General features: G+C 36.6%; 3 protein-coding genes across 7 annotated transcripts; 2 read left to right on the top strand and 1 right to left on the bottom strand.

Annotated features, from left to right (window-relative positions):
- The first annotated feature begins 53 nt into the window (after positions 1-53).
- On the top strand, positions 54-7,017 carry LOC140789902 (uncharacterized). 4 transcript variants are annotated; one of them, XM_073139806.1, is made up of 4 exons: positions 54-117; positions 272-314; positions 1,978-2,185; positions 2,452-7,017. In XM_073139806.1, exons 3-4 carry the CDS (start codon positions 2,089-2,091, stop codon positions 6,831-6,833), a joined length of 4,479 nt encoding a protein of 1,492 aa, XP_072995907.1. In that variant the 5' UTR covers positions 54-117; positions 272-314; positions 1,978-2,088; the 3' UTR covers positions 6,834-7,017. The 4 variants fall into 4 exon arrangements, with proteins under 4 accessions (XP_072995907.1, XP_072995910.1, XP_072995909.1 ...); XM_073139809.1 differs by having other exon boundaries at positions 69-117; positions 1,956-2,185; XM_073139808.1 differs by having other exon boundaries at positions 79-117; positions 248-314.
- Positions 7,018-7,300: 283 nt separating this feature from the next.
- LOC140789904 (mitochondrial adenine nucleotide transporter ADNT1-like) lies at positions 7,301-11,789 on the bottom strand. Its single transcript, XM_073139810.1, has 8 exons — positions 11,351-11,789; positions 10,322-10,370; positions 9,708-9,871; positions 9,371-9,408; positions 8,989-9,101; positions 8,739-8,852; positions 7,876-8,220; positions 7,301-7,762 (listed from the first exon to the last, which is right to left on the bottom strand). Exons 1-8 carry the CDS (start codon positions 11,515-11,517, stop codon positions 7,679-7,681), a joined length of 1,074 nt encoding a protein of 357 aa, XP_072995911.1. The 5' UTR covers positions 11,518-11,789; the 3' UTR covers positions 7,301-7,678.
- Positions 11,790-18,317: 6,528 nt separating this feature from the next.
- Positions 18,318-22,467, top strand: LOC140788905 (jasmonoyl--L-amino acid synthetase GH3.5-like). 2 transcript variants are annotated; one of them, XM_073138425.1, is made up of 5 exons: positions 18,318-18,600; positions 18,841-19,140; positions 19,232-19,333; positions 19,669-20,486; positions 21,690-22,467. In XM_073138425.1, exons 2-5 carry the CDS (start codon positions 18,860-18,862, stop codon positions 22,232-22,234), a joined length of 1,746 nt encoding a protein of 581 aa, XP_072994526.1. In that variant the 5' UTR covers positions 18,318-18,600; positions 18,841-18,859; the 3' UTR covers positions 22,235-22,467. The 2 variants fall into 2 exon arrangements, with proteins under 2 accessions (XP_072994526.1, XP_072994527.1); XM_073138426.1 differs by having other exon boundaries at positions 18,836-19,140.
- Positions 22,468-26,827: the final 4,360 nt, after the last annotated feature.

Below are 26,827 nucleotides of genomic sequence, written 5' to 3'. Positions count from 1 at the left end.
GATGGCTGTTATAATTCGCTAAGTTCCAAAAATATAATCCCTCTCCCTGCCACCAGTTCGCCTATCTCTCTCTCCACTCCACTGAGAAACTCCCAGCTGTTTCAAGAAACGCTTCAGGTTTCCTCCTTCCAATTCCCCCCTTTATTTTTCACTAATTTCTCTGTACTTTTGGTTCAATTTCTTGGATCTTATCATCGATAGCTCTCCGATCTCCTGATCGTTTTCTCGTTCGGGTCGGGATTAACAGACGCCGGCGTTTGATTTGTTTCAGATCTTTCGGAGCGGCAGAAAGAGGAGAGGAGATTTGCTTTTTGGTACGTTTTTGTTTCTTGATTCGTTTCAGTTCTTGCTTAAACTTTTATATGATTTATTGGTTTATTTATTTATCGAATAGGGGATTGAGATCAGTAGATTACTCTGCTTTCGAAATTAACTGGTAGGAATCTAAGCGGAAATACTTTTGCTCTTGCGTAGTTTGCTTATGTTTGTGCGTCAGCGGTATGTGATCTTGGATGCGTTTTCTTATGTTTCTTAACGTGGATGTGGGCTGGAATTTTGACTGTTTGAGTTGAGATGGGTGCAAGCGGAGATTAGAGGGAGAGATCGTATTGACCAAGGGGACAGAGTCGTGCGAGAATTCCTAATCCGTTTATCTGATTATTTCTCTCTCTCTCTCTCTCTCTCTCTCTCTCTCTCTCTCTCTCTCTCTTTAAAAAAAAATTGACCTTTGCATGTTGGAGTTGGTTGATGTGGAGTAGTTAATCCATGATGTTGCTTCTTGTAGCTTCCTTGTTAAATCTTGACATCTTATTGAAGAATTTGGTGGCTTTTTATGGTTTTACTGAGGATTAATCCACGTAGGTTTCCATGTGAGCTTGCAACATGGTCAGGCTTGCAAGGCATTCTTGGGCTTAATTTTGGCCCATTTTCTTTGTTGGGCTGAGGCTGGACTTCCCACACCTCTCTGACTTTTTTGCATAGAATTCCAATATTGGTATGCCGTCAAATGTGAACTCTCTGTGAGTCAGCCACTCTGGCCAACTCAGACGGAATCGGCCTGCACTAAATCCCAGTCCAAGTCCTATGATTCTTTATAGTCTTGAAAATTTGTTTTCATTTAGTAGCACTCGTCTCTTAAACAAGATCCATGGGCAATATTTTGATATCCAATCAAATTGACTAGATGCCAAAACATGGTTTCAAAGAGAATTTGAAGCTTTGTTTGATGTTTACTTGACATGTTTTGCATCTCGGTCCCATCTGATTCAAAATTGCCCCCAAAACCAGCATCTGACCAAAACAGCTCTGATACACTTGTTTTAAGTATGTTTCGCACTCCAGGACGGATTTGACTTAAATCCAACTTGGGCAACCCAATTGCTTACGTGCTATTAGATCTAGTATAATGCAATAAGACAAAAAAAAAAAGTATTTACACAAGTTTCAAGTTGGTTTTGATAGGAATTTGATATATTTCGTAGTTTCACTTTGCATAGTGACAATGACCAACAATTTTTTGGGTCTTTATAATTTTATTTTCTGTTCTTAATTTTCTCATATTTTCTAAATTTCTGATATTCTTTTATAATTTTGTGAACTTTGCTCATTAAAAATGTCTGAAATCGACACAACAGCAAAACTAGAATTGAAACGGCCGGAACTGATCGAAATGTGTCATACCAAAACCAAAACTTTGAACCTTGGTTTCTGATGTCCTTGAGTATCTTTCTTCTTGACATAGGTTATATTTAGTATGAATGGATTAAGTGATTAACTATCTTTGTAGTGAAATTTGATTTGAAGCTGTCTCAAACTTTTAAATGGTTCTCAGTTCAGGTGCATCTAATCTTGTTATTCAAGCATAACTGAGTTAATAGAAAAAGTAGCTAATTCATTACAGTGACTTATTAGAAATTTCTACATAACATGATTTTTTATGGATGTACTTAAATCAGGCTTGATCTTTCAATCATGCAGAAGACTCTTGTGTTGTTGATTCATTGGACCTAGAAACTCAAACACAGCCAAGTTGATGGATTAAGTTTTCTCAAGGACAATTTCAGAAGTAGCAAAAATAAGGTCTTCAATATGAGAAAGAAACACAGATTCAGAAAAATGTTATCTTCTATTATTGGGGTCGACATCCATCATCCTGATAACTCAAAAGTACTGGACAGTAAGAAAGGTAATTGTCTTGCATAAATTATCTTTTGATTGTTGAAAGGAGACCAGAGGCTTCCATCAATAGTTTTTCTCAATTTTGTTAATATGAATCAGAATGATATCTATCCTCTACCTTCTCTCACTGTTGCTCACCAGAAGTGCACAATATTAAATGTGCTTTTTCATTTTTCATTTATACTAGTACCATTTGCCATAATAGCTCATCTGAGGTTGTAGGTGTCATTTTCATCTTGCCTCTTCCCCATGGTCATCCTATTTTCCTTGCAGATATCGAACAAAATGTGCAAAAAATACTGAAGATAATAGGAGAGGAGAGCAACATGGATAACTCAGTGAATCCATTTGATAAGTCTGAACTAACTTTCCTTGTAATGGATTTTCACAAGAGCTACCAAGAGCTCCACGAACACTATTATCAGTTGATTGAGAAGCTTCATAGAGGAGATGAGGGGGGCCCTTCTGACTCATCAAGTTCAGGCTCATCGGATTCAGATTCAGATAATAAGAAGAAATCAAGGAAGGTTAAAGAAGACAAAGCGCAGGTAATTCCTTTGCAAGATTACCAAAATCTGCAGGAGCAGGTTGAGTGTGCAGAAAGGAAAAACCACCAACTCCAGTGTGAAATCGAATCTACTTGTTCAAAGCTTGCTGAACTTGAAAATCTTGCAGCCAAATTGAGAGAAAGGGATTCAGTTATTGGAACTTTGGAGAACAAACTTCTAATGATGGGAGGCAGTATTGAGGCCTTACAGTCTGAGAACGGGGTTCTTAAGCAAAAAGCGGAGGATCTCCTGAAGGAAGAAACTGACATGAAGGAAAGGATTGCAATTTTTAATGAAGAAAATGAAGCTCTCAGGTTAGAAAACAGAGAAACTTCTGACAAGTTAAGTCAGGCAGAAAAATGTGTAAAAGAACTTTCCTTACTGAAAGATCACATGTCTGATGAGATGTTGAGATTGAAGTTAGAAAACACGAATTTGAAGGAAGAAGTTGAAGAAAGAGATGTAATAGTGGCTAGTATGAAACAGAAATTAAATGATACAATTAAGGAGAAGGAAGCTTTAAAATTGGCAACTGAGTCATCATCTTCGAAGACTGCACTTCTGTTATCTGAGGTTGAAAATTTGGAACGTTTGCTTAAAGCTGCTGATGCAAAAGGAGATGACCTAACCCAGAGGTTGACGACCATAGAGGAGGAGAACAGAAGCTTGCAATCAGAGATTCTCAGATTATCAAGCAACATAAAAGAGGCTGGGAACACCATAAATAACTTGACTGCTGACTCTGAACTGCTGAAGCATGAAAAATCAGAATTACTGAATAGCAACAATGATCTGAATGAGCAGGTAAAAGCTAAAGAAGATGAAGTTCATGCATTGGCTTCCCAGTTGGAGAAGGCCCAGATGGCAAAGGATGAGGTAGAAATGTTGTCTGCCGAAATACAGACGAGGAAGAATGAGTGCTCCAGGTTGCTGGCTAACTGTGTTGATCTAAATCTGACTCTAGAATCTAGAGATGCAGAAGTATCCAACCTAAAACAGATAATTGAAGCAACACGGGGGGAAAATAAGTCCTTGACAGAGGAAAACCTTCAGCTTGCAAGCAAAGTCCAACAGGTGGAGTTAGAAAGAGATGGCCTCAAAGGTGAGAATGAGCGGTTAATGGTTGATATATCTCTATTGGAAAGCAAAATCAACAATCTGGATGTTGAACTCAAAGCAGTCAACTACCAGATGAATGAATTGAACAAAGAACTTGGAGCTATGGCAGAAGAAAAGGATAGATTGATATCTGAAAATTCAAGGTTTATGAGTGAATTAGAGCAGGCAGATGTTAGTGTAAAGGAACTAGAAAAGGAGCTGGAACAGTTGAAAAATGAAAATTCAGTCCTGCAGCTGAATAAGGTCAAGCTACAGGAGGCTGAGAAGTTGATTAATGACTGCAAGGCTGAAATAGAGCAGCTAAGAAATGGTAAGGCACTGTCGCAGACCAAGCTTGATGATGCAAGATTTGAGCTGGAAGTAGCAAATTGTCAAATTACTGATCTTAACAAGGAAGTTGCAGTACTGAGGGAAGGGAACAATACGGCAGCCACAGAATTACAGCTGGCACTGGCTCACGAGCAGAAACTTGAGAGTGAGTTGGAGCAGCTAAGGGAGGAAGTTTCCATGCTGCAACAGACTAATGCAGGCTTGCGTAATAAGAATTCCGACATGGAGAAAAGGTCGGAAGTGATGGGAGTTGAAGTACTAACTCTCCAGCAAAAACTTGAAGAGGTACAGAGAGAGTCAGACAGTAAAATTCAAGTTATGACTATTTGTGCAGATGATCTTCAGAAGGAGCTAGATCTGCTATCCATCCAGAAAAGTAAAGTAGAAGAAGAGGTGAACATAATAAGTGACAGATGCTTAGTAAACCTGGTTTTGATGAAAAACCTAGAAGAGGAACTAAAAAGCAAAATTGTTTATCAAGAAACTCGACTGGCAAATCTTAGGGGTAGCTTCAATGAACTAAAAAGCTTGCAATCAGAGATTCTGAGATTATCAAGCAAGATAAAAGAGGCTGAGAGCACCATAAATAACTTGACCACTGACTCTGCACTGCTGAAAGATGAAAATTCAGAATTATTGAATAGCAACAATGATCTATATGAGCTGGTAAAAGCTAAAGAAGATGAAGTCGCTTCCCAGTTAGAGAAGGCCCAGATGGCAGAGGATGAGGTAAAAATGTTGTCTGCCGAAATACAGACGAGGAAGAATGAGTGCTCCAGGTTGCTGGCTAACTGTGTTGATCTGAATCTGACTGTAGAATCTAGAGATGCAGAAGTATCCAACCTAAAACAGATAATTGAAGCAACACGGGGGGAAAATAAGTCCTTGACAGAGGAAAACATTCTACTTGCAAGCAAAGTCCAACAGGTGGAGTTAGAAAGAGATGGCCTCAAAGGAGAGAATGAGCGGTTAATAGTTGATATATCTCTATTGGAAAGCGAAATCAACAAGATGAATGAATTGAACAAAGAACTTGGGGCTATGGCAGAAGAAAAGGATAGATTGATATCTGAAAATTCAAGGTTTATGAGTGAATTAGAGCAGGCAGATGTTAGTGTAAAAGAACTAGAAAAGGAGCTGGAACAGTTGAAAAATGAAAATTCAGTCCTGCAGCTGAATAAGGTCAAGCTACAGGAGGCCGAGAAGTTGATTAATGACTGCAAGGCTGAAATAGAGCAGCTAAGAAATGGTGAGGCACTGTTGCAGACCAAGCTTGATGATGCAAGATTTGAGCTGGAAGTAGCAAATTGTCAAATTACTGATCTTAACAAGGAAGTTGCAGTACTGAGGGAAGGGAACAATACGGCAGCCACAGAATTACAACTGGCACTGGCTCACGAGCAGAAACTTGAGAGTGAGTTGGAGCAGCTAAGGGAGGAAGTTTCCATGCTGCAACAGACTAATGCAGGCTTGCGTAATAAGAATTCCGACATGGAGAAAAGGTTGGAAGTGATGGGAGTTGAAGTACTAACTCTCCAGCAAAAACTTGAAGAGATACAGAGAGAGTCAGACAGTAAAATTCAAGCTATGACTATTTGTGCAGATGATCTTCAGAAGGAGCTAGATCTGCTATCCATCCAGAAAAGTAAAGTAGAAGAAGAGAGGAACATAATAAGTGACAGATGCTTAGGAAACCTGGTTTTGATGAAAAATCTAGAAGAGGAAATAAAAAGCAAAATTGTTCATCAAGAAACTCGATTGGCAGATCTCAGGGGTAGCTTCAATGAATTTCTCAGTAACTTTAAGCAATTCAAACATAAGTTTGCAATTCTGGAGAATCTTAGCATAGACCAAAATAAAGATATGATGAAGTTAGAGAATAGCTGCAAGGAACTTGAGGAAAATCTTGTACTTTCTGAAGATGAAAAGATGAATGCACTGAAGGAGATTGCAAGGATGCATGGTCAAGTTCAAACTCTTGAAGTCCAGGTCCGCCTGTCAAACCAGAAGGTCAAAATCACTGAGACTGAAAGTAGGGATAAAGAAGAAAAATACGAAAAGCTAGTTGAAGTGTCACAGACAAGAGCCCAGGAGCTTGAAGAAAAAATGCAGAAATTGTATGGAGAGTTGGGTTCCTTGCAAGGCCAGCTCATGCAAATGAAAGAAGATGCCAAGTTGGGGACTTCAGCTTTAGGTAACCGAATCCGTGAGCTAGAATCGATATTTAGTCAGAAGTCTACCCACTTCATAGGACGACTGGTGGAATGTACTGGGATTCTCAAAATCCTGGAAGAGATGGTGAAAAATCAACTGTATGAGAAGGAAGAACTAAAGAAGGAGAAGCATGAACTGGCAGTCAGATTGGAAAAAAAAGAAGGGGCCATCTCGAGTTTGAAGGATGAGGCCAGCTACAGGGGAGCTAAGTTGGCTGAGAAAGAAAGGGACTTGGAGAAATTGATGAGGACTGTCTTTGAGTCTGAGAAGAAGATTGAGGAGCTAGAGAAGAGGGTGAAAGAGAAAGAAGAAGAATTGATGGCTAAGAATGAGGAGAAACGTGAGGCCATAAGGCAGCTTTGCCTATTGATCGAGTACCACCGTGAGAATTGCAGCAACCTTCTTCGGCACGTTTCTCCGACAATTAGAAGTAGAAGTTCCTAAATCAATTCTTTAGTTTCCTTATCAGTTCTTTCACATTGATTTTGCGAATGGGATGGTGGCTGTCAGTGCTCTATCTCAATGTACAAATTGTGGATGAGAAATTATTGAAAACACAAAGCATCAATTCATTTTGAGAATCTCTATTTCAAGGTTAAATAATAGTAGACCTGGTCTTTGGAAATTACGTACTTTCTTGTACCAGGTTCATTTCTTGACTGAAGAAAAGAAATGTATTTTGCTTTATTTCTTTGAATGATCAGTGTGATAAACAGATGGAAGGTTGAGGTAAGACTCTCCCTTCCCTTTTCAGCACAGTTCGCCACAGCGGGAAAATAAAAGGTGATAACTATGATTGATGGGTGTGCTGTACTGCTGTTTCATCTTGTTCAGATAAGGGAGCGGGAGCATCCTTTTGTCAATATACTTGTTCATAACGGCATACATGAGAATAGAACAAGATGTTCATCTACTGATCTACATTAGACATGGTATAATTATCTTGAAACAGAAAACAGCTACATTGTGCAGTTTTTCCTGGTCAGGAGAAAATAAAATTCGAAATTGCAAATTCTTCCACAGCGCAATCTCAAATATAACTAGAAAGATTTCACACAAGCTGCATAAATAACATAAATGATCCTCCCTGCCTTGCAGCAAATTTATTCCTCCACATGCCGAGGTGGAACTTAAGACGTCCAGCTGCAAATAATATATTGGCAATATCAGCACGGGTTGGGAGGTTTATACTGAACAAATTCCTATCTCATCCTTCTATTAGCCCATCTACAAAATTAGGAAGTCAAACATCCTAAACAAATAGCGGTCAAACTCTCATCACCCTCACTTCAATCCGATATTCTCATTTCTACTCCGAGGACATCCTTCACAACTTCATAAGTTACAAAAGCTATTGCAATAGATGGCACCACCTGAAATAGCAATAAAGCAACAATTACGCATAAGGCAAATCGAAAAAGATTACGGCGTCCCATATTCTAATGGATGGCTCCTAACGATTTTGAACTGTGTGATAGTAGAATACCTTCACTGAATTGGGAACAAGACCCTTGTATAATGCTCCAAAGCCTTCATGACGCACTGTTTTCCTAAATGCATCAACCATCCCGGTGTACTCCAGGGGCTCTTTGCTTCTTCCTTCTGCAGTAATAATTGAAGCAGCATCCTTCCAACCCACCATCTGCATTCGTCTTCGAATGACATCGAGAGGGTATGCGACAGTCTGCCCAATAGTACCAGCAGCAGCACCGCAAGCAAGCCTGGTTACCACACTCAATTCTGAGTCTTGAACAAGGCCAAATGGCCTAGTTTTGATTAACCAGTCTTTTAAAGATTCATAGACAGCAAAGTTGAGGCCAACATATGGAATCTGCAAGTATACAAATAAATACAAGTTATAAAATATAAGGAGTGGGAGAACAAGTGGTTTTGATTTGCATATCGAACAACTCTAAAGGATCAATGGTGCTTTCTCACAAGTAAAAATGCTAAAACTTACATCAAGCATCTCTAAATCATAATCTCCATTATAAGGAGAATAGAATGTCCAATTTTTAAAGAACTTCATCAATATTAAGCTATATATCTATCTATCATGGTGTATGTTTTGTAATCAGTTTTGGATTTCTTTCCAAGAAGATCAGGTATGAATGTGATCCTACTAACTTTTTTGGCGATCTGGCCAAAACTCTATAACTTCTGGTCTATTTAAACTTATACTGATTATAGCCAAATTAACAACACAAAATGGAGGAAAAAAAAATGATGGCTCAGATACTTTGAATGAGTAGAGGTGTATGGGACACAATATTAGGGTGCAGAATTTGAAATCAACATTGTATCAATTATATTTACAGTTACCCTGCATACTGCGGAAAGCAAACTCACCACTCCTATAACAGATGGAAGCCAGCCTTTGTATAAAGCACGAAAGCCTTCTTCACGATATACTGTGCCTAATGCATGAAACATTCCTCTATACTGATAAGGGGATTTCTCAGTCTGCAGAGAAGGATAAACAAAAATGCTGACTTAAGGAAAATGAAATTTGAAAAGAAAAAGGTCTACACAAGCTCTGGGGCCCCCATACTAGGCTGGGCTGTAATGGATCTCATCAAGGAAAACAAAAAAAAAGAACCTGAACAGTGATCCTTCCTCGAACCATGTCCATGGGATAAGTAGCAGACATAGCTATGATTCCAGCACATGCTCCAGCCCCTAGGCGCAATACTGGACTGAGTTGAGCATTTTCTGCAAGAAATTAGGAAGAAAGACGGAAAAGGCATTTCCTTAATAAGGTAACAGCGCAAAATACAAATGAAATGGATTCTAAATATTCTGTTTCATAATGTTCAACAGCTCCATTCAACAACATGGAAAGTGCGTAAAAACCAAAGGCCAAAAATTTTAATTGTAAGTAAGAGAAATGTAAGAATTCTATAAGTCTCTAGCTATTTATATTAGCGCAAAAAATGTCATTAGGATGATAAGAAAGCAAAAGCTGGCAAAACAGGTCATACCGTTGCCAGATTGCTGCCGGTAGAGCCACAAAATTCCACTGTTAAAAATGGAAATGTTCTTAGGTGGTTGGTCATGTAAAGCTTAAAAGAAAGAAGAAAAAGAATAGCAACATTCTGGACTTTCTTAATGATAATCATTTGTTAGTCCAAGAAATTTGATACAAACACATCTTAAGTGTATCACTGCACATTCCTTTACTCTGCAAGTATCTCATGCTTCTGAAGGAGGGCATTACAATATCATGGGGATATGACCACCAGAAAAACCTTTTAAATATAGAATATATGTACTACTAACGAAACTTCCTAAATGTGCTCTTGTAAAACTATAACCTACCTGGATGCCTGCTCATAGCTAAAGAACTTGACTGCAGAATTAGGGACAATTCTTGCGCAGTTAGTTCCATTGCCTTTGAAAAGACCACGAAGTCCCTCAGTTCTCCATATATACTTAAGACCTTGGATTGTTCCATTATACTTGATATTGTGAGGATTCTGAACCTGCAGCATAAGTTTCACAGAGACAAGCTGGAAATTACCATAGTTACAAGCATACAAACATTTTCAGTTATGAGCCATCATATGGAAGACAAGAATATGTGTGAATTCTGTTAAGAACATAACAGTAGCAAGACATAGGCCATGCCAAATCAGTTGCCAGAACTTCCACATTGAGGATGAGCAAGCAAGGAATCATCCAATGAAATAGCATGTAAAATGCATTAAAGTGCATGGTAACCCAATAAATTTAACATCATTAAACTAAGGACTCACCTAACTCAAGCTTAAAACCAGCTTTATTAAGCTATGCATGTGATGATGAAATACTTGCCAAAATAAAAATTACTGACAGTTTTAAAAGCCAAGAGAGATGGGGGAAGGTCACCACCCAATGGAACAGTCAAAACAGTCAAAATCTCAAGAAGCAAGTTTGTGAAAAAGGAATTTTACCTGGAGCAAGATTTTTAACCTTTCAAGTGGAGCAACAGCAGTACGCGATCTGCATAAAAAAGACAATAGCATGACATAATTGAAAAAATGCTCAAAATCGTCAAAACAATAACAGACATATATATAAGCTCCTGCTAGATTAAAAAACATCCAATATAGAAATGTGAAAAAAGATAAAAAGAAATATGCCTTTTGCTAAGATGTACATACATAGACATAAATAGTTAAATAATCAAAAGTTATCACCTACTTTAATACAAAATCCTCCATGTCCATTGTTATCTCAGATAGTTGCTTCTTGGTTGTACGTATATAATTCTAAGGTAGGTCTTGTAAACTATCTAGATAGTTGTAAACTAGCTAAATCAAACAGTCTCAACATATACGTGGAACAAATAAACTAAAGCCAAGATCAAGATCAACCTCACAAACTCGTGGTCTGACTCAGCAAACACCTTGAACCAAGCTGAGCACTCCACAAACCACTCATTCTCATGATCAATCTTGATACCTCACCTCTTGGTTTGCCTTAACTTTTAAAAGCTACAAAAAGGCAATTTAACTTCAGTTAAACTTTTCACTAGCATCTTGGTTTTATGAAGTCCCATTTGTCACTTAAATAGCTCAGTAGCTAATACTAAGTTTAGCTCAACCATTTTTACAAAGCCCTAGCGTCTCTATGATATCGTATATATCAAGTTCAGTTCACCGCTAATTCGAGCTTACCTTAGGGTCATCTCCATAATGTGAAAGATTAGAGATTTGACTTGGATGGCACATGACATCAAAATACAATATCAAATCGAAACGCGTTACTCCTTCCCTGTGGTTATTGTAGCCATACTCAATAAAGACACCAAAACAAGCACCAGGGAAAGCAATGATCCAAGTAGTTTATGATCATAGCACCTACATTTCTCTAAACAATGCACTACCAATTCCGCTGGCCAGCATCAAGAAGTGGATACGAACGAAGAAACCACGTAAACAAAAACAAAAAGTTATTTCAAAATGATATCAAGAACTCACATTCCACCAGCGATTCCTCCGGCAACGAGTGACTTGCAGACGCTAAGGATAGCGTGGCCGGGGGCTCCAACCCCCTCCCTCGCGAGCTTCGCCTCCTCCGCCAAGTTAACTATCGTCGTCACCGCCGACTCCCCCGTGCTCTTCCCGACGACATCCTCCGACGCCATAAAATGAAAACCCTAGCAAAACCCTTGTAGAAACACGAAGCGCGAGAAGGGAAGAAGAGTGGTCGGGAGAGGGGATGAGATCACCGGAGAGGGACCCGATCCGATTTGGGAGGTTTAATCTCTCCTCTTCTCTTCACCTCTATTCCACTTCTTTCGCTGGTTGCGGCGGGGAAGAGAAGAGGAGAGACTAGAGAGTGGTCGTTCGAGTGGGGTTTCGGTTGCTATTTTTCTTTTTTTTCGGGCTTCCGATGCAACCGAAAAATAAAAAATCCGGCACTTTCAGTGAGTCGTCGCCGATATCTAGCTAATGACAGGGGTATGGAGGTAATTCTGATGAAAGTTCTCTTTGGGCCTAAACGTTGCAACAGGCCCAATTCAAGCTTTCTTTGGACGAGATTAAAATATATATATATATATATATATATGAGAGAATTTTTATTAGATACCACAAATTAAAATAAGTTTTCCGTGTAAATCTAACATAATGTGCAACCAACCGAGTCGTACGAAGAAAAAAAGAAATGGATTAAAAAAAGGAAGTAAATGAAAATTATTAGATATAATAAATAAGTGATGGAAGATATAAAAATATTTAAGAATTTTTGTATATCATTTTGTGCATTTTAGTTATTTTGTGATTCACAATCCCTGGATGACGATATGTAATCCGATCCCTTATTTTCTTTTATAATTCTTATTTATAAACACAGATGGTACTAGAAAAAAAAATACTTCGTAATAATATATAAAAAAATTTATAAATACTTAAATTACACGTGTTTTTTTTATCCTCTTTTTCTCTTTTCAAAAAAAAAAAGAAGAAGAAAAGTAGGAAAATGAGGAGGAGGATGAGGAGGAATATGAGGAAAGGTAGCTGTCGTGACAACGATAGTGGAGGTAGATAGGAAAGTTGATGGAGAGATATAAAAAATAAGACGAAATAGCGAGGGTATATTAGTAATTTGGTGATATTAGTTAGTTAAAATAATGTCATGGTGCTAAATAAGAATTATAGAAATAATGAAATAGTCGAATTATAAAATACTCAAAGAGGGGTGCGAATTATAAAATATATATAACATAGGGTGTGAATTTGTAAAAATTTCAAATACTTAAGAAAATAGGACTTTTGATTTTTGAACGTTTTTGATATAGAAATGTACCCATCTGTGGCAAGCAGTACTCTGAGAGCTTGCAATTTGTAAATATAAAGTTCTTTATAAAAGAGAATTAAAATGAATTGTTTTACGTCGTCGTCATCCATATCCATCAATCGTAATAAATTTGGAGCGACTTGGGAGCATAATATGGTTGGTTCTTATTTTTGTAACTACAAGCCGACGATATTGAATTCATAAAGGAATCATCTGGCCTCAAGATTGGGCTATGTCTATGTCAATGATGTATCCTGTCCAAAACGAATCCAGGTCGTCGATCGCCAAATCTATCTACCGAGACAATCGAGCAAACAGAGGAGGGGAAAGCGAAGAAGAAGGAAGGGGGCATACGAGAGAAGTTCCAACTGCCATTTGAACTACAGTAGATGAGGATTGTACGGTTTTTTATTAAGTTCGTTCCGTGCATGAGTACTTTGGAGTGTCGTAGGTATAGTAGATTAGTTGTGTCAACTACGTGGGTTTTCTTCCTTCTGTTAATCGTGGCACGCTAATCTCGTGGCAGTCTTGTCTCTTACGGGAGAGCTGTCAATGACAAAGAAAACCGGTTAGGTACGCCAAACCGATAGTTTTCGTTTGGGAACTTTGAAACTTAAACACAATACCGGGTGAGTTGAAAAATCTGCCGAATGTCGAGATCTGAAGAACATGGTCGGTCTCAAGTAGTTATATAATGATTTGTGGACTGCTAATGATTGATAGTTTCTTCGGTGTTCTTAATTAGAAGGGTGAAAAATTATCTCCATGATGATACATTTCTTATGGAAGGAGTAAAATGGAATGAATGATGTGGAGGAAATATTTGCAGCATTTTTTATTTATTTATCTCCTCTCCAGAATCAAGAATTCAGCCATCTATTGGAGTTTTATTCCATCATGCATCACAGGGTGAACGCCAGATAAGAAATGGCTGGCTCTCTTCAACTATCCTTAATAACTGTACTGAACAATGGTTGTACATTGAGTAATGGCAGCATTAGGTGATTGAATGCCAGATGAAAGTCGAGTTAAAATATTGGCAATGTCGGGAGACAACACGTGAAATTTAAGAAGAAACTAAAAATAAAAAATGAATTAGGTAAGGAAATATAGTTCACCTGACTAGAACTATGCTCGCAGAGATCCCACTCATTTTATTTGGAGATCTTACTAAATTAACTTTTCTAAAAGACTTTACTAAATCCGCCATGGATTCGCTGAGGCATTTGAACACCCAATAGGGAGGCAGGGAAACGCCTTGTGTACCTTATGCTCTTGAAAAAAAAAAAAGAAAAAATCGTTCGAAACCAGTCGCAATGTCATCGTGACATTTCGTTCGTTCTGGAGAAGGTGAGCTCCTAAGAAAGAATATCAAATGTGGACTAAAGATTACATTGATGTAGGTAAAACTAGAATAATTGTGCCCGTTGCTGTACTCTAAAAAGACCCTACATGCAGCTGTTCCTGATCTACCTTACCAACAAACAAACATAAATGAATAAGACTATTGCTACAATCTCTCTAATTGCACATTGTCTGACATACAACAACAAGACATGAGTTTCTCGCAACAGGACCACAAGAGATGGCATATTCTGTTTGGCTAACCGTCCCAGTGGTTCCTGTGCTGGATTCCACAAAGATCGCATATTTGCGTAATAATTGTCCTCCCAGACACTGCTCTGGTCCTAAAAAGATCCTTCAGTGCAATCTGATCCCCACCAAATCGCCTTGTTTGCATTCAGGCTCTTCTCTCTCTCTCTCTCTCTCTCTCTCTCTCTCTCTCTCTATATATATATATATATATATTAGGTGGACTAATAAGAGTCTCTCTCGAGGCCCAGGAACTATGAACCAGGAAAACAAAGCCATTGCTGTCCTTTTCTCAGGTCTCTTTTGTTCATCTGACAAAAAGCCCAGATTCAAGGAAGGAGTGCTTGTATGTATCTACTGAGTACCCCATCTCAATAAGCATCTTCACGCAATACATTAATGCCTTTTGATGTAACTAACTAACGACACGACATGATGCCAATGCTGGATAAGATCATCAAAGTCTGGAACTATTAATAATCTTGAGACAAATATTTACACAACTTCGCTCAATGTTAGGTGGCAGCTGAAACTATTTAATGGCCGTTAATTGTAACCCTAGGTGCAATTCATTTCCCAGACACCTACTACTAATAAAGAAAAGGCGGCATTGTTTGGCAGAGTTGTCATTAGCCACTGAACGAATTAATGCCAATAGAAATGGCTCATCATGGCCTCTCTAGTACTGCACTTTGTTCTACTTTATTTCAGAACCACAAACAGACTTGTAAAAGCTGGCAACTCCTAATCCTTCTGCACTTATTATAACATACGTTTACTTTTAGTAATAAGGTAAATTCTAAAATATATATTCTTTTTTATTCTTTTTTAAATGAGATATTTATTTTAGAAATAGTTATTCTTGTGGTTACTTAATTTTTTTTTAATTCTAAAATAAGAGTGTAATAATTATTTTTAATATGATATAAAATATAAAAATATGAGAACAAAATATTTTATTTTTTATAAAATTATCATAAATAACTTTTGATTTGATATAAAGTAGATTCATGGAATAAATATCTAAGAGTAAATTAGTAATTAAGTTAGTTTGTGGTATAAGATGTAATTTCGATGAATAGTATTTATATTTTAGAATTAATTTTTTATTACGTTTAGTTATTATTCTAAAATAAATAATTATATTTTATAATAAAAATATTTATTCTTAAAATGATACGCAGCTAAAAGAAATAGTTTTTTCGTAACATGCCTAGTCCCATAATATATTTATAAATTCTAAATTCTATAAAAGAAATAAGCAAACACTTCAAATACTTCTCTAAAATTTATAATCTTAATCTTAGTGTAAGAATAATAATAGTCAGTTTTCATACTCGATTCCAATTACAAAATCACATTACATAAACAAAAGTGACATATTAGTCAAGAAGATTAGATTACGTGTATCAAGCTTCATGATTACACGTTCTCTATCTATATGTTATTAAATTTTAGTTAAATCAATCTTAAACTAATTAGAGATATATATAAACAATTAAAAAATTAATCAAAGAGAATTTTTTTAATTAAACTTTCATTAAACTAATTATAAAATATATCAATACTCTTATTCTGTCGTATATACATTACTATCATCTAAGAATATATTAAGATAATATAATTATTAAAAAAATAATATCCAATATAATATATTTTAAAAATAAAATAATTATCTATTGAATAGATAATATTTTTAAATTTCTTTTTTATATTCCTATTATACCGTCGATTATCACGTTGAGAATCTTAACCCGAAGAAGAAGCGCTCGTGGAAATATAATGCATTGCAACAATGGTCAACCACCCCAAAATCGAAAATATTAATAAAATAAGCATTAAAAAAAGTTGCCGCTCTTTTTGAGGACTAAAACATTGCGAACAGTCTTCACAAGAGCCAAATATGTCAGGAATGCAAGTGGGAGTTAGGTCGATCGATTCAAAACAATTGAACTTTATTATTTTAAAAAATAGTTTAATTACACTACCACCCTCTTATCTATGGCCTATATATATATATATATATATTAGTTATGATTTATGACTTATATTTTCATTATTTATAAATTAAGTCCTATGATTTAGCAAATGAATGCATAATACATTCTGTGTTAGATTTGAACTAATATCGTAAGAATATCTCATTAGAGATATTTTATTTCTAAAATAACTAAAATTTTTATTTTTAAAATAATTAAAATGCTCTTAGTATGACTTGATTAAGAATATTTTTATAATTATTATAATATAGTTAATTTAACTCATATATTTGCTAAATGATAGGATTCGATTTAAAATTAGTAAAAAATATATATCATAATTTTATTAAAATACAGAGTGTTATATGCAATTTTACCTAATATTTAAAATCAGTGGGGGTGTGACTAAGATATATAAGGACTTTTCTTTTACATTTATGACATAATTCTAGATTTCTATTGATCGATATAGGAGAAAATCAAACTACTCGTTTAACCTTTACGTGATTGGGAGAATACGAGATCATTATTTTCAAAATGACTAAAATGTTGTTAGAATGACATGGTCGATGATATTTTCATAGTATAGTTAACCTAACTTAGAGCTTAATGTGCGATATGAATCATAATTTTATTAGAATACATGGTGTTATATACAAATTTTCTATTATTATTATTATTATTATTATAATAATAATAGATCTAAGTTGCCGAATGCGTTCCAAAATGGAAAGGGAATTTCTTACAAAAAGAAACAAGTTGAGCTCTGCGTAGGTGCGTGACAGAGACCACGTTTGAAACAACGCAACCTTCTTCGACAATGATATATTAATATGGATACGAGTGGTGGGTCTCTCCCCACCGGATCCGGATGCCATCTGCTTTGACATTCGCGCCACCCACTCCCCTTCCCCCTCACCCTCCCCCTCACCCTCCCGCTCCCCCGTTTTGTCTCCAATGCCGAATGTCAACTACTTCCTTCTCCACCTTGTGTGAGCACTGTCGCTTCCGTGCGGCCGGTCGGGATATCGTCGCCGTATTTGGATCCCATCGGACTCGTTGCAGACTACGACGTTCAACTCCCCGCGCTTGTCTAACTACTGTCCACAAATGTTAGAGAAGTTGAATTTATAATTGCCCAGCGACTATAACAATTTCTTTTGCTAAATAATGGTGTACTCCAAGACACTCGCACAGCGAGTTTTACCTTATTTATAAGATTTAGCCACAAAAAAATAGTGCCCACGTTTTGAACATGACGGCGTTCGGATAAAATTAAAATAATGACCCTACCAAATCCGATAATTAAGTTTCATTGTTATACTACTGGCTGGCTCACTCAGAGATAAACAAAGAACGTATATATTAATTATAAAAATTAAGCATAACATGCAGGAATTTTTTTTTTTAATCGTTCAAGTGCTCGAATATTAAATATGGGTTAAGGCTGGCCTTCCTTAGATACAAATGTAATTTGACCCCACCAAATTTTAGCCGACATATTATGACTACATAGTCTAAGTTTTAAGTTATGTGCGTTGTCTATTCTCAAAACTAAATGCCGTTGAGACATCGCTCAAAGTCATTGCGCCGTCGAATCGTTCCTCTAAGTCACAATATTTTTCACAATAATTATTTAATGTTATCGTTAATTCTTTTTTATTATTGAAAAGTTTTGAGGCTAGATTTGGGCCGAACAAAAATTCAAAGCTACTTAAATACAAAAGACTAAAACACTAAAGTCTTATCGAGCTTTAGCCAATGCTAAGCCACCTATTTTTAGGCTAAGCTATCAACAACCGCCAATTAACTTTTTCCCACGATAATTATTTGAAAACGAAGTGAGGATTTGATCTTCTAAAACTGTGATTGCAGGAATTTAATGCAGTCCAAGTGCTGATGAAATTTTGTCAGCTCTGATATAGGAAGTTGCTGCGTCTGGCCTCTTAGGGAATCCTCCGCACCTGAGAAGAAAGTCGGCAGTGTATGGGATAATTTCCACTTCGGCACCAACATCATAACTCGCACAAGTCGCTCCTCCCGCGCTATAAAAAGGGGAGCATCTCCTCTGCTCGTTGCGGTATCGGAGAGATGGAGTCAAATTAAAGGCAATTTGGGGGGTTTATAGTAAAAAAAAAAAAAGACCTTCTCCCCTGGTCCCCCTCCCCCGGTGGTTGGATTATTATTATTATTTTATTTTCCTTTCTTTAGTTGATATTAGTTTACTCCTCCTCGACTCTCTCTCTCTCTCCCCCTCGCTCTCGCTTATCGAATTCTGCTCGGCGACCACGGTCGCTCTTGGCGGCTGATTCCGTAGCTCGTACTAGATCGAGTTTGGAGCTCACAGTCCGATTCGAGTAAGAATCTGGAGTAAAAATTTTCTTCTGAATTTTATTACTTGGTACACTTTATAGATTCTGTTCCTATTCTTATCGGTGTTTTCTTTTTTGAAGTTATTTTCTCATTTTATTTTGTGGGTCGTCTTGATTAGTGTGTTTTTGTACAGAAGATTGGAACTTTATCGAGAAATTTTCTTCTTCTTTTTTTTTTCCTTCTTTTTCGTGGCGATTTACTCAACTCTTTTCGATGTAGCGAAGGCTTTAACTCGGGGGGGCTATGACGATTTCGTTCGCCGATAGCGTGATAGCGGAATTCGAGGCGTTGTCTAAGGACGCCGCCCGAGTCCAAACCGAGACACTTCGTAGAATCCTCCAAGAAAACGGCGAAGCCGAGTACTTGAGAAATTTGGGCCTAGGTGGGAGAACCGACCCTGGCAGCTTCAAATCTTGTGTTCCCCTGGTGACCCATAGCGATTTGGAGCCTTACATCCAAAGGATTGTTGATGGGGATGACTCCCCTGTCCTCACTGGGAAGCCGATAACTTCGATTTCGTTGAGGTAGTATTAATTGCTCTCTTTGCATTCTCCTTATTTGGGTGGTTTAGACATGGGTTGTTGGTAATTGGGTTGTTTCTTTGTTCTGAAACAGTTCCGGCACAACACAAGGGAAGCCCAAATTTTTACCTTTCAATGATGAGCTACTTGACTCCACGATACAGATTTACCGCACCTCATATGCTTTCAGGAACAGGTGAGGATCTTGACTGCGCCAAATTTATTCTCTATTTCACGCAATTGAGTTGCAAGACATTCACTTCTCCGCCCGAACTGTTTGAAGATGGAATTGAAAGAGCTCGGTAATTTGTCAGCTGTCCATTTCTTGAATTATGGGTCTGCAGGTTATCATTCTTCGGTAAACTTTTCTTTTTGAAAGTCTGAATGAAAGCAGTGGAACCAGTAGATTTATTTGGTTATATGTTGCTTCCAGTGTCAGATTCACACATTAGATTGGAATATGGATTTATTTGGTTTTTTTAGGCTTGATATGAATATCTCTTTTTGGTTGAATTGAATGCCATTTTGCAGGGAATACCCCATTGCTAATGGAAAAACTCTGCAGTTCATATACGGCAGCAAGCAGGTTCATACAAAAGGAGGTCTCATTGCTACGACTGCGACAACAAACTTATTCCGAGAAGAAAAATTTAAGAATGCTATGAAAGAAATCCAGTCACAGTGCTGTAGTCCTGATGAAGTCATTTTTGGCCCAGATTTCCACCAGTCTCTCTATTGTCACCTGCTGTGTGGACTCATCTACTCAGACGAAGTGCAGTTTGTATTTTCTACATTTGCCCACAGCATTGTTCATGCTTTCCGAACATTTGAAGAAATCTGGGAGGAACTCTGTACTGATATAAGAGAAGGAGTTCTCTCGAGCAGAATTACAGCTCCATCAATCCGTGCAGCTTTTTCTAAAATTTTAAGCCCCAATCCCATTTTGGCAGATTCTATACACAAGAAGTGCATGGCTTTAAGCAACTGGTATGGTGTGATCCCGGCACTTTGGCCCAATGCCAAGTATGTCTATGGCATCATGACAGGATCCATGGAGCCATATCTGAACAAGCTAAGACATTATGCCGGAAGCTTACCATTGATGAGTGCTGATTATGGATCTTCAGAAGGATGGATTGGTTCTAATGTAAATCCCACATTGCCTCCAGAGTTAGCAACCTTTGCAGTTCTTCCGAATATTGGATACTTTGAGTTTATCCCTTTGGAGAGACCTCAGGGAGAGGAGCTGGAGAATGATGCTTCTATTCATTATATAGAATCAGAGCCAGTTGGCCTTACAGAAGTTGAGCTTGGCAAAGAGTATGAAATTGTAGTAACCAATTTCGCAGGTACTTCTTCAGTTCTTTATCCCATATTTTTGGTCTTTCTAGGTTCTGTTTTCCTGTCTTTATTACTTTGTATTTATCTTTCTGTCATGAAATTTCTAGAGATAAAAAATATATAGCGATAATATATTTTCCTGTTCTATCAACAGCAATAAAAAGTATTTTTAAAAAGGGCTAACACAGTGGAGATTTGAGTAAGATGTATAAGAGACAGATTTTACCCTACAGGAAAGAGAATATATTGATTTCTTTGAAAAAAAACAAAGCATATTGATAGTTATTCTTGACATTCGTCAAATATGTAGGCAGTTTACTCAAGAGTCAAGACAGCAGTGTATAATTGTATTAGCTCTTGTGAACTAGTTATTCGTTAATTTTTCTGTTGCTTATTAAAATAAATAATTATTTGCCTTCAACTTACGTATGTGATAATTGGGGTACGATAGGAATTTAGTGCAATACTGAAATTTGTGACAATTTCATGCCCTGAATTTCTTGTCAAATCCCTAATTTCTCATTTATGAAATTTGAGCTGCCCAGTCACTGTTCTTGTTGAGATTCCTTTTTAAAGTTCTTTTCAAGCCGATAAGTTTGCTTTTGTCGTTTATCTTCCACTTATTGACTGATTTCAGGGGTATCACATGTCTGGATGATGGGCAAGCATAAAACAAACTGTCACTAGAATAATGACTAAAAAAAATCAAAAAGATGAAAACAAAAGCAAAGGAGTTAGAAGCATACTACTTTTTACCAGTCACTTTCTTGTGCCAGTCAGTATATTAGTCTTATTGACTGGGTTCCTTTCCGTCTAATGGATTTGTTAAATTTTTGTTGCTTAGCACAATCTTATCCATATATGGTAGACTTGTGGTGTTGGTTAGCATTCAGTGAATCGTGCATGTCTGCATAATGTTTCCACAAATAAATGGAAAATGTAACTTATTGCATGACTCTAGTTCTCCTCCTTACAAAAGGCAAATGAATCCCTTGGGAGCATGACTGCACAACTTTTGCATATATGTCATTAGCATTCTGTTAGTATTAGGTGTTTGACCTTAGCGCAAGATTCTAGTATGCCACTGAGATACTAAAGTAGCAGGAAATGGAAGAATTCCTTCAGAATGAATTGATGCAGGGATCTCACATTGTAAAATGTTAATCTCCTAAGTTCTATTATCAATTTGTGTTGCTGGCATTCGATGGCAGGTTTGTACCGGTACAGACTGGGAGATGTTGTTAAAATAGCAGGATTCCATAATTCCACACCTGAGCTTCAGTTCATATGCCGGAGAAGCCTACTTTTGACAATTAACATCGACAAGAACACTGAGAAAGATCTGCAGCTGGCAGTTGAAGACGCGGGTAAGCTCTTAGCGGCAGATAAACTCGAGGTCGTGGACTTCACGAGCCATGTCGACTGTTCAACCGACCCTGGCCACTATGTAATCTTCTGGGAGCTGAGCTCTGATGCCAGTGATGAGGTTCTGAACAGCTGCTGCAATTGCTTAGACCTGGCCTTCGTGGACGCAGGCTATGTCGGATCGAGGAAGGTGAACACCATTGGTCCCCTTGAACTCCGTGTTCTCCGAAGAGGAACCTTCCAGAAGATTCTGGACCACTTCCTAGGCCTTGGCGCTGCGGTAAGCCAGTTCAAGACTCCTCGATTCGTGGGTCCAACAAACAACAAGGTGCTGCAGATCTTATGCAGGAATGTGATCAAGAGCTACTTCAGTACTGCCTACGACCGCTGATATATATATATATATATATATATACTGTAACTATGCTTTTGTTGCATCTTATCTGAACTTCCTAAACAATTAGGCACTCTGTCAGTGTTGGGGGGTATAACTCCTATGTAAATTTCCACGTCTAGCTCTGTCATAAGGAGTAGTATGTGATTAGTTATCCAGGTCTTTGTTCTTATCAGGTTGATACGCAGATATTTCCTATTTTATTCAAAGGATAAGATCAATGATTCATATATTGAAGTGTTCACCTCTCATAGTTATTACACTCAAAAGATCACATTTATTTTCCGAAAAAGAAATGAAATGTCATTAGCTTAGAATAATTGTGGCATGCGTCGTCGCTGTTCCTGTTAACTTCTCTTGAACCGACAACACCAGCGATAGATCCTGCACCAATTTTTTATTCTTTTTCTTCGCGCATGATTTGCAAATAACCGCTTCTACTTTACATTTTTTATGAAAAAGCCCTCCTCCTTTTGTAAATCTAGGTGGTTATCTTCGTCGCCACGATTTTGACGTGCTCGGGAGTTTCAAGATCGGGGGCTCCACAGTGTGCCGATGGGGTCAGTGTGAAAGCGGCCGGAAGTGGGAAGCTGCGTGGATTCGGCGAGTTGATCGCCGATTCATGGCCGCGCTTTTCCTCTTCTTTTTTTTTTTTCTTTTTCTTTAAAATAAAAAATAAATATTTATCCAGCACATGGGCCCCTCCAGTGCACTTGATGCCTTAAAAGTAGTGGGCCATAGTTGCAAGGCCTAACAAAGTACTTTGCATCTTAAGCCTGTTAAAGTAAATCTAATTGTTTCTTTTTTAGTGCTGTGTGATTCTGACTCATCCAAAGCAAGTTCACACCACTACTAATGTCAACTCCTAATTGGCCCAATCTTATCCAAAGATTGATATCTTTTTGTGTTTTTTTTTTCCTTTTTTGTTCTTATTTGAGTAAGTTATATTTGGTGATTTAGCCTCACTAGTTATGGTACTAAGTTTCCACATAAAATTTTAGGGACAATTATACTTAGACACATTAAATTATTGATCATAGATTATGTATTTATTTTTTGAGGCATATTAATTCTCACAACTACGTAAAATCTTTACGTTGTGCCTATGACAGACGTTATGAGTTCCAATCCCCTCATAAATATTAGAGTTGATATTTAATAAAAAATTATATCTATATAATTTGGATTTGTTATAGTAACCTCTAACCATTATTCAACCTTTTTATGTGGCTTATAATTAACTTATGAGCTTATTATCTTGAAAAAAATAATAAAATATTTTTAAACATGAAAGCTAAGAGGAGTTCAAAGTGCTCAAAGGATCTCCACCTGGCCCAAACTAATCCACAGGGCTGCCCTCCCTTATTAGAGTTGAAAAAAGGTCACCTATTCAATGACTTTTAAGACTTCAAATCATGAGACCCAAGAGCTAAAAATGTTAAACTCATAATTCTCTCTGACTAATTGAGAGCTAAAGTTAATTATTGAGTCATAAAATTTTCCATCCTCCTTTGTAAAGACAACACCTCAACTTATGATGGTTGTTAAATAGATAGGCAAGCTTTGTTAGACTAGTGAAAAAGCTTCAATCAACATTATGCCATTTCTGCCAATACTTTTCCAGCTCCAGCTACCTAATAATAACATTATAATCTCTCTCTCTCTCTCTCTATCTTTTGTGAGATTTATACGTCTCCTTCTGGATAACACTATAATACACACTATAACAGTAAGACTATCCAATTTAATTCTTGTCTGGTAGGTGAGATGTTTCCATGCATTATTAAGGCATGTGCATTATGTGGCATCAATTGGACCACTTAGAAAAATGGGCATCATGTGGTTAAGCTATTCTCCTATCAATGGGCAATTGGGCATGCACTATTATGGGTCACTATTCATTTCCACCATACATAACATTTAGAGTACAGGGGCCACAAACCATTGGCAGTGAGACTGGGAGGCCCATTTGGTTTACACTTTGGGTTTCCCTAAGTTTACTCTTATACTGAGTTTTAATTGGATCAGGCTTGTGATCCTGGTAAACTTGGCCCATCAACAGTTGCACTGAAGTTTTAGGAGCTTCTCTGCAAAGTATATAGTTTTCAATTGGATTAGGTTAACTTAAGTTTTGGTAAAGATGTGTTTGGTTGATGAGAAGTGAAAGAAAGGAAGCAGTGAAAATTCTTGGTAAGTAATTATGACTTATTAATGTTTGATAAAAATTGAAAGTGTTGAATGAAATTTGAGTAATTATTAGAATCAATGATGACATGATATATAAAAATGTGAAAAGCTTAGTCCTTTTCTTTTAAGATAGTAGAGTACTCATCTCTTACTCTATTTTCTTCATCTAAATTTCTAAATATTATAAAATGAGATTAGTAAAAGTTAGCACTTTCTTTCCTTATTTTTCCTATAAATCAAATGCACTCAGTTTTCAAAAGCTCAATATAGCTATTACCAAAACTCATGAGCTTTCTAGTGTAAATGGGCGGCTAATTTATATAAGTTTGTTAAGATAATGAGAATTTTACAAAATTTTGATTAAAAATTTATAAAATATCATACTTGTAATTATTGAGTTCTTTCGAAAACATCATTTTATAGTTAAATCTAACGAGTGCCTATCAAAACTGAATTTATATTAAGAAAAGATCATTTTATTACCGTATAAATTGATTAAAATAATTTGAAAGATATCTAATATTACCCTACACAGTGGGAAGGAGACAAAAAAAGACTCATAAATATTTCACACAAATAAACTTGAATAAAGAAGGATATTATAGACATATATATATATATATATATATATGAGTTAGCTAGTATTACACTCATAATTTTCTCGAGAAAGCAAAGGCTCTAAAGAAAGCAAGCAGCCTCACCTTGCTCCTCTTCTTCTTGGCCATCTCCTTCCTCCCTTTCCACCCCATGGCTGCCATCTTTGGCTTCTCGAATCGCGCGCTCTGAAACCTCGCCGACGGCGAGCCCATGAAGAACGGCAGCACCATGACATGCCGGTCGAGAAGGTGACAAAGAGAAGCCAACTCAAATGAGTCATAGAGAGGACTCCCACAGTCCCATATAGAAAGACTACGTTCTCTTTCTTCTCCTTCTCTTATCTCCTCTTCTTTCTCTTCTTCCTCAAGTGACTCCATCTATAGAGACAATCTATGCTTCACCCCTTCCATCTCTTTCCCATCTATAGAGCTTATAGAGGATTAATGGTCAAATTTGCTAGTCCTTGATTTGGTTTGCTTGGCGATGGTGTAACAGCAAGTACTTCATTTAATGTAGTACTTATAGAGAGAGAGAGAGAGAGAGAGAGAGAGGAGAGAAGACGAGTCAAATGCATTAGATTAATTACCTACTAGAGTACTTCCTGCTAATTTTAGTCTATTTTGAAGAATGGCCAATTTGTCATGGGAATTTTAATTATGACAAGGGAAAACTAAAGAAACCTTATAGTCAATCCTGAGTTCTGAAACTTCCTTTTTTACCTTGGAAATTACATATTACCGCAGGGATGAGTGAAGCTTAAATTTACTTCACCTCTTTGGTTTTATTTGCGTTACTTCACTACTGGACTAATTCATAAGTCATATTAGAAGATATTTATTAGAGATAAAATTTTAAAAAATTTAATAAGTTTTTTAATGCATCTAAAAAAGTACTAATAGAATTTCAATAACAAAAATATGCATTAATATAATATATTTATTATATTTTGTTTTCTAAAATTCGATGGGTATTATTTTAGATATATTGAAAAGCTTATCAAATCATCTACAATATAATATCTAATAGGTATCTTTAAATTTTAATCGGTTGTCCGGTTAAAAGACATCGAAAAATAACTGTGGCACTTTAGTGAATACCACAAGAGGTTAAAACGATATAAATAAAACTACGAGGTGGAGTGAATTTAGGCCTAACCATAACCACGTGAGAGTAAAATATAATATAATTTTTATCTTTCTATTAATTACTAGCTCTAAAAAAACTAGCACTACATAATATATATATATATATATATGTTGAACAATTCTGTTAGCTCTCTTATAAATAGGCATAAAATATTTCAACAAAAAATTCACTAAATATCAATCTTAATATCTACGAGAAAAATTAAACTCATAAACTTCATTATAAATTAGTAACCCACAACCCCTATTATGCACCTATCACATGAGCTCAATGAATTGCTACTCATGCATATGATTGTATATTTCAATTATTTTAGAGAAGCATCCAATGGTAAAGCGAAGTTCCCATGAATCATCCAACGGAAATAAATGCTTATTGTTGATTTTTTGGAATGAAACATTGCTATTATATACGAATTATGTAAGCAATTATAATGTCCTATAATTCATGACTTATTATTGCTGTTGTTGCTAACCCATAAAATAGAGAATCCGAGAAGAAAGAAGAAGATGATTTTCGTGTCAAAAAAATTTATCTTCTTTGCAACAAAAGATTTAATCACAATGAGTTTAAACTTTTAGTTCAACTGGATACTTTAACATGATCATCTAATAGAGTACTAGAGACTGTTCCTAAAACTAGTACACTCTTAAATTTTAT

Source organism: Typha latifolia, chromosome 5, assembly GCF_019914945.1.
Source record: "Typha latifolia isolate L0001 chromosome 5, TyphaL0001v2, whole genome shotgun sequence".
Classification (NCBI taxonomy): Eukaryota; Viridiplantae; Streptophyta; class Magnoliopsida; order Poales; family Typhaceae; genus Typha; species Typha latifolia.
This window is presented reverse-complemented; position numbering and strand designations above follow the sequence as displayed.